This window comes from Poecilia reticulata, linkage group LG23 (genome assembly GCF_000633615.1).
Source record: "Poecilia reticulata strain Guanapo linkage group LG23, Guppy_female_1.0+MT, whole genome shotgun sequence".
Taxonomy (NCBI): Eukaryota; Metazoa; Chordata; class Actinopteri; order Cyprinodontiformes; family Poeciliidae; genus Poecilia; species Poecilia reticulata.
Genome location: NC_024353.1, coordinates 17,706,424 through 17,714,974, shown reverse-complemented (window position 1 = coordinate 17,714,974; position 8,551 = coordinate 17,706,424). Strand labels below are relative to the sequence as shown.

At 40.1% G+C, this 8,551-nt stretch overlaps 1 protein-coding gene across 1 annotated transcript; it reads right to left on the bottom strand.

The window, feature by feature from the left end:
• Positions 1-1,021: 1,021 nt before the first annotated feature.
• hspa14 (heat shock protein 14) lies at positions 1,022-8,251 on the bottom strand. Its single transcript, XM_008401552.2, has 14 exons — positions 8,114-8,251; positions 6,567-6,647; positions 6,339-6,421; positions 5,732-5,780; positions 5,230-5,335; positions 5,071-5,161; positions 4,782-4,886; positions 4,297-4,458; positions 3,143-3,298; positions 2,960-3,062; positions 2,274-2,489; positions 1,508-1,672; positions 1,259-1,326; positions 1,022-1,184 (listed from the first exon to the last, which is right to left on the bottom strand). Exons 1-14 carry the CDS (start codon positions 8,180-8,182, stop codon positions 1,100-1,102), a joined length of 1,539 nt encoding a protein of 512 aa, XP_008399774.1. The 5' UTR covers positions 8,183-8,251; the 3' UTR covers positions 1,022-1,099.
• Positions 8,252-8,551: the final 300 nt, after the last annotated feature.

Sequence of the window (8,551 nt, the reverse complement as noted above, 5' to 3'; positions counted from 1 at the left end):
AAATAGCTTAATGAAAAATGGGTAAATGAAAAATAGATAAATGAAAAAAGGGAAATTGATCATTTGAAAAATCAATGAAAAATTGGGTTAATGAAAAAACTAAATTATTTAACAATTTTTTTTTTATTTCACTCATTTTCTTCACTTTTTATTTATTTCACCCATTTGTTTATTTATTTAATTTTGGCTGAAATGGCTCTCCATACTCCTTACCTGATGATTTTCTTATTTCCTCTGCAAGGCGGCGCCTGTCGGGCTGCGAGGCCTCAGCCAACTATCCCCCCCTCTCACTCCCTCTCGTGTTGTGTAATGGATGTTTGTACTGGAACTGCAATTTCGTTGCCTTTCTGACAATGACAATAAAATTCTTCTGATTCTGATTCTAAACGTCCACTTTCCCCACTCGAAGGACTCTTTGTCTTTAAATCCCGGCTGAACGCGCTACTGTTCAGACAGGCACGATCTTTTATTTTTTACTTTGGATTTGTTTTTGTCTTTAAAATGTATTTTTATTTTTGTGAGGTGACATTATGTGCCCTCAAAGCACCTTTTAAATAAAATATAGAATTATGATTATAAATACTTGAACTGCTTCAAACAAGGACGTTGCCATGGTTATTTCTTCACGTGGTGGCAGACTTCCGGGTATTTATACAAATTTACATACGTATTTGTGGGTGGCGACAGGGCGGACCAGCAGCTGCGCTCTATTTCCCGCAAATTAGGATTTATAAAGGAAAGATGCGCGGTCACGTGCCTGCGCACGGCTTTATGTGTTTGATTTTTTTTGTCGCACTTTTCAAAATTTTTCCGTACTCCAAGTTTTAGTGTCAAAACTGCGCAGTCTTTTATGCATGAGCCCCCAGAACTTTACTTTCATTTTTATCTGAATGTGTTCCAGCATCATATCCTGCTCACACTGCCCAACTCTCAAATCTGCTAAGAACTTTCAAAGTGCGACACCTTGTGGCCATTTTTGCGATCTGCATTATTCCGTGATATGAAAGCACTGTGCAGCTGCTTATGGTTTCATTAGTTTATTAAGTTGTAGAAAACAGGAGGAGCACTGCAACACGTAGTGGAAGGCGATGAAGTGAATTCATGATGCTGCTGCTGCTGCTATGGTGACGGCCTCAGATTTCCCACTGCTCTGCGCTGCACATGACACATGAACAGAACCGTCCCTGGAACACACAGACAAGAATTCTCCACAACTGTGAACTGAACTGAACACACTGATGCTTCAGAGGACACACACCTTTTCATGGTGACCACAGCATCAATGCTGTGGTTCTCTTCACTGGGCTGCAGGTCTCTTAAAATAATCTGGATATTAAACACAAACATGTGCAAGTAGTTAGATGGTGCATAATATTTTTGTGAATTTGCACAATTTTTCTTTACCTTCAGTGAAAATGTGCAGTTGCGTGGCAAACTTTTTCAGTCAACAATATCAAACTACAAAGTACTAAAACTCACCTGAATACAAAACTACAATTCTGATTACCTTGGATAGTTTTTGGGGTTGCTTTGTGGCGACCCTCTGATAAACCTCCAGGCAGAGGGAGGACAGTCTGCCCTCGGCGGAGAAGGTGTGGTGTCTGCGAGCAGGAAGGGGAGTTCCCACAGGAAGGAGAACACTAAACGTCTCGGCTCCTGAATCATCCACTTCCTGCAGCACAAAGCAGAACATTTTCATCCTAATCCTCATTTTATAGAACTGAGTGAAAGAGGATGTCTTTTGTTTTATATCTTTATTTTACATCTCAAACGAGAAAAAAGCTAATTCCATAGATTCCACTATTTTAAGAGGGAAAATGAGTAACTACTTAGCTGTTTCTGTTTCGGAATGTTGTCACAATATGACAGTATTTTATCCACTTCATATATACAGGTCCTTCTCAAAAAATTTAAATATTGTAAAAAAGTTCATTATTTTCCATAATGTAATGATAAAAATTAAACTGTCATATATTTTATATTCTAATTTTTTGAGACAGGAATTTTGGGTTTTCATGAGCTGTATGTCAAAATCATCAGTATTAAAACAATAAAAGATCTGAAATATTTCAGTTGGTGTGCAATGAATCTAAAATATATGACAGTTTAATTTTTGTCATTACATTATGGAAAATAATGAACTTTATCACAATATCCACATTTTTTGAGAAGGACCTGTACATAGTAATATATATAAAGGTCATATTCCAAAGGGAAAGCCATCCATGCTGTTCAGATGGCTCAGTGCAGACTACTCAAACAGATGAGGATACCTTCAGGAGGATGTCAGCAGCAGAGACATCCACGGCAACAGACTCCTCCTCCGGGGCAAGGCCGTCCCGGCCAACCAGAAGCCCCGCCTCCATGGCCGCTCCCACTGCGATCACCTCATCCGGAGGTGCCGAGTTCAGCAGCTCCACGTCCGGGAACATCTCACGGATCATTTGTTGGAGGCGAGGGATCCTGGACGATCCACCACAGAGAACCACCTAAAACAAAAATGGCCGCCCAACTGCTGGGTTATGTTCATATCTATGATTTATGCTTCTCAGCTAATAAAAGTGCCAGAATTCAGAATTGCAGATACTCAGCAGGCAGTCGCTGGTAAACAAACAGCTTTTTCAGAGTAGAAAGTTTAGTGGAAGGAGAAGTGGTGGTAGAAGCACTTATTAGAATGAAACCATGCAAACAATCAAAGAACTGTGTGCAACTTTGAATGCCTCGCAGCATGAACAGACCAAACACCTAGCTAAGTACTAGTCAGGTTTAGCAGTAAATGTCTTGAGAGCAACTGATAGCCATACCAGATAATTTTTCCCCAATTGGGTTTTTAATTAATTGGGTCAAAATTAATATAATATTTGAAGTACATCAGAACATTTTATTTTTCCTCTCAACATGGACCTGTTATTTTTTGATGTGCTTTGTATGAAACTGTGCCTGGGTCAACCCGTCTCACCTTGTTGATGTCTCCAGCAGAGAGTCCCGCCTCGTCCAGCAGCGACCTGATTGGCTGGATGCTTTTGTTGAACAGTGTGGAGCAGAGCAGCTCAAATCGAGCTCTGTGGGAAACAAACCAAAAGGTCAAAGCGTAACGAAATGAAACAAATAACGAGATGAAACGCCCTCGCTGGCACCTCACCTAGAAACGGTGCACTCAAAGTCTACGCCATCATGCAGGGAATCAACGAAGCAGTTGGCTGATCCCAGGGAGGACAGAGAGTGCTTGGCCATGTCTGCACTGTTCATGAGCTTCAGCAGGGCCCGTGGGTTACAGCTCACATCGTGTTTAAAGGTTCTGCACAACAACACAGACATCTTAGCCCAGTGAAAACCAGCTTGGTTCAACGCTTTGCTACTGGACCCTAGGCTACTGAGAAACCATTCCATCCTGGAGGCCTGGACTTATGTTAAAGTTTTACATTTTACCTAGTCGCTAATGTTTGCCTGTGATGTATGTAGTGCACCAGTTTACCAGAAATTGTCTGCGCTGTGAGAGAAGGGTTAATCCACATGAGGTGGCTGTTAATATTAATTTAATATTTGGAAGTGTAACCAACACAGACTGAACAGCTTCCTTCACTGCCATCACTAAAACTACAGGCAGACTAGGATTCTAAAACGGAGCAGAAAATCAACATCATAATTCAGTCCTTCTGTTTGCTGATTAGAAATTCTACCATAAGGAATCCAAGTGAATGGGAGAAAGCCCAAACTGGTCTGTAAACCAGAATATTTGTATGGAATTGCACAGGAAGGCAACAGCCCGGCTAGAGACATCTGGCTGCCATGACGGCTGAGAAAAACAATCCAGAGAAAAGAGGTTCCTGGTTTCTACGGCAACTCTCAATATTTTTTACATTATGCAAATGCCCTCTGGAATTATGGGAACATTTGTACTCTCCAGTGCAGATGGTGATGATGTTGAGATGCCCATTTTCTTATTGGTTTGAAATATTTCTATTATTAGCTCAATAACCCATCAAGATTTAACCTTCAACCCCTAGCATAACACAAAGATACAAACCCGTATTTTACAAATTATCAAGAAGATAATTATTTTGGTCATAAGAATCCAAAAGTGAAACTCGCACTATGAAGATTCAATATCCTGCATCACTGATCTGAACATTTTGAGTTTTCATTTCAGTAAATGTTTATTTCTGCTCATGTTGAAATTAACACTTGATATGCATCATTCTGATAAAAAGAACTTCAAAATAAAAGCCATTAACTGAATTTTCTTCTCTGTGTTTAATGGACCTGACTTGTGTTGTTCTTTGTGACGGTAGCTACCGTTTGAACTCGGAGGCCAGGTGCTGAGCCAGGGCCTGGGTGAAGCTCTCCCCCCCGATGCTGTGGTCCGTCCGGGTGCTGACCACCCGCAGCATCCCCCCGTTCACCTGCAGCACCGTCACACTCAGGGATGTCCCCCCAAGCTTATACACCAGGACGTGACTGGGACAAAACCACAAGGTCAAACATCAACACACACTCTACACAGGAGGAAGACGATCCATTTAGAATTCAGATCAGACTCAGTAAGCTGAACCTCATCAGAACTGAAGTGAATTCAGCACAGCTCAGACAAATGAAAAGGCTGAGCAGCAGCCAGTGACGCCTGAAGCAATTTAGCTTTTAAGAACGACTGTGGAGGCACACTAACTGACCACTTTATTAGGTACCCCTGCTTAATTGCTTGTTAAAATAGATGTCTAATCAGCCTCTTGACTTTTCCTCTGTTGTTTTCCAGGCGTTCTGCAGACGTTTACACCCTGTACCTGTTCCCAGAGGAGTAGTCCTGTCCCACGTTGTAGGCCAGCAGAGCAGCAGCAGGTTCATGGATCATCCTCAAAACATGGAAGCCTGCAGCTTCTGCTGCCTCTCTGCAAAACGTTTTGAAGCATATTTCAGAGAACTTCCAGATTGTTTTGCCTACTAAACTGCAGCAGTTAAATGTACTGCTGTCAATTAAAGAAACATGGACACCATAAATTTGTCCCCCAAAACCATAAAGCTTGGTGAAATATAGTAATAAAACGGAAATTAATGAAAATAAAATATTCTTACCTCAAACTACGCTTCTGAGTATGTGCAAACTCAAAGGGAACAGTAATAACGGTGTCAGTGACATCAGAGCCCAGAGCTGACTGAGCCGTTTCTGGGAAAAAGCAAAGAAGTCATCTGATTGGCTGTTTCTACGGACAGGGTGCGTTTAATTCACACTACCTTTCATCTTCTTGAAGATGAGCTTTGCAACATCCTCTGGTGCCACAAGCTGTGTATGCTCTCCATAGGTGATCTCATAATATGGCATCTGCTCTCTGTTGATAACCTGCACACACAAACCACAAGTCAGATGGAGTCCCAACTTTGTCTCTGTTAGCAAAGTGCATTTTAGGAAAGAAACCAAAGTCCTATTCCAAGTAGAGTGGTAGAAGAAATAAAAATAATGATAATTAAGAAAATATATCACCAGTCAAAAAAAGAAGGAACCAGGTGAATGTGTGCCTGATGACGGGATGTTTTACATGACAGTAGCATTAGAATAGCAAAAGTCAATTGATGATAAAACTGGCCTGTTGTTTCTTTTCATGTTTTTGTCACTCTAGCTCTTATGTGGGTTGAAGAGTGGCATACGATGAAAACGTTTAAATAATGGAAACCATCAATAACCAAAAAATAAATACATAATTAGACTTCTTTCCCTTAATGTCAAATGCCAACATACCTGGCATTTGGTCTCTGCTTTGTGTGTTTGTGTCACAGGATCATCGAATCTAAATCAAGACAGAGAAAAGAACTATTATTGTCCAGAGCTGCTGTCAAGGAGCCGTTCTTCCCCTCAGTCCAGCTAAATAAAGCTTGTTACGTCTCTGAAAAGGCGACTTCAAAATGTTCAATAAATATCCATCACAGAAAATTTGTTGTCATTTCTAAAGAACTGCAGGTTGTTTTCTGTTTTAGGTTTTTAAATAGACAAAACATAAAACATGTACAAACAGAGGACTGATACATTTTCTTCTATGGCATGTTGATGTTTGTGTTAAATTATGGAAACAAGCACTTAGTTTCCACGGTAATAATGATTATATATATAGTTATATGAGTATATGATTTATATATATATATGAGTCTAACAAATCTGCCTTTGTTAGATACATACATTAAAAAAAGGAAGTCTGTGGAAAAAAAAAAGACAAAAGTCAAAGAAAGTGATTGCTATCGCTTTACACATTTAATAATAATAATTCAGATTTTGGCCTCCAGGTCTGATCAGAGCCATTGTTCTACTGAAGCTACATAAGCTGCAACAAAACGCTCCTCTTGTGACCTACCTTCTCCCCAGAACCTGCTTCACCTTAACAACTGTGTTGGTCGCGTTTCGGACCTGACCTTGCTTTGCTGCTATTCCCACAATCTGCAAACGAACAAACAGTCCACATAGAATCAGCAAGAATGACACGGCTTCAGAACGCCAGAAAAGACACAAAAAGGATTCTGTTGCCAATAATTTTAGGAGTAAATAAGATTGATTAAATGAAAAGCAGAACTAAATGACTCACCTGCTCAGTATCTCTGTAGCCCACCACAGCTGGAGTGACTCTGTCTCCTGCATCGTTAGCCACCACATCAGCCCGTCCCTCCTAAGACACACATTTTACTTCATGAAAACAGAAAAATAAAAACAGGAAACAAGGAAGACAACTGGCATGACTGCCTTCAGGAAACTGGCAGCAGTCCTATGGAGGGGGGTCCTTACAGGGTCCGGCAGGCTTATAACACACTGGGGAGACCCTGTCAGAAGTGTAGCTTGAGTACATTTCAAGAAGTAATCTGAAGACAAAAATTACTTTTATACAATGAGGTTTTATGAGCTTAGTGAGCCAAGTTTTTGAAAAGGGTAGAATACGTTGACAGGAAACAGCGACAGTAAAGAGGATGAGGATTTGAAAAGATATGAGAGTTAATCAGCTCTAGGGACTAAGAGGAGCCCTGGCCTGCACATTGCTGGATGATATTCCAGCTGCACATTGATCATGATTATGGACACAATGTACACATATAATGGCTGCTGGTCATCTTCTACATAGATGTTATACAGTCTGTCCCTTGTTTGTCCAGAACTGTGTGGTTTGGCTCATCCACAAACAGAACAGGTCCAACTGCAGAGACTGATCAGGTCTGCAGAGAGGCAGGAATGACCAGCCCTCCATCCAGGACAGGAACAGGTAAAGGAAAGCTTAAATCTCTGCTGACCCCACACAACCCAGACACAAACTTTTCAGCCTTTTATCTTCAGGCCGACACGACAGAGTATGATTTGTAAAAACCAGCCGTTCGTTATTTCTAACACACACACACGCATAAATATATATATATATATATATATATGTTAAATGCATTCACTGAGAGCAAAGCAGAACTGAAGTCAAATTTATTCTGTGTGCACAAACTTGGCAAATAAAGCAGACTCTGATAAATATGTATGTTATTACAGGTAGTGTTAAAAGTATAAATATTAATGTGTAGATCATATAACATCATCATATATATCATAGAATAACCGTACATATATAAACAGTAATAGTTAGCTGGAAGCTGTTAAGGATAACAAATTATAGGTTTGTTATCCAGGTTCAACTTTTAAGAACCTGGTTTTATTTTTTAAGCACATATGTTGATTCAAAATTAAAAAGTTGTGTCCTAATTTATAACACATTAACATAATAAGCTAAATGCCTTATTAAAAAGTAGAGGTAACAATAACGTTACAGATTCTGGATCAGTGACTGACAGCATTACCCTCCCAACATGGCGACCTCATCGACGTGTGGAACTGTTAGCGTGTAGACATTATATAGCTTCCCTCTGAGCTGAACCTGTGTCTTCCACACACCTGGACCCCCTCACTCCTCTCTGATCTTCTAGCCTCTTGGTTCTCCCAACTTCTTTTCTTCTCTGAAAGACCACTAGACTGCTGCTGCTAAATTTTACCACGACGCCATCCATCATTACCGGAACTGACATCTCTGCTCGTCCTCCCCGCGAAAAGCAGCGTGGAGCTCAGCTCTGAATTATTTTAGGTGGTAAAAGACTGCGAGTCGCTCACCTTAAACACGGCCACGCAGGCACAAGTATAACCAAAATGAATCCCAATCGCAGACATGCTGGAAAACATGGACTTCCTCTTCTTCTTCTTTAGGAGTTTACCGGCGGTTTAACTTACACTATTGCCTCCTGTGGTGTTGTTGAGCATTGCTGCCCACGTGCCACTTACTTTCATAATCATTGTATATTCCTATGGAGGACCAAAACTGACATAATAATAAATAAAATAATAAATATATATACTATATATTTTCTTTTTTATTTCTTCATACACATGACTTTCCATCAAGAAAAATAGACATTTTTTATTTATTATTTCCTAACCGTATTTATTTCTGTATTTATTTCTTGATGTATTTATTTATTATTTCCTCGCTGTATTATTATTCACTCCTCCGTATTATTATTCACTCCCTCGTATTATTATTCACTCCTCCGT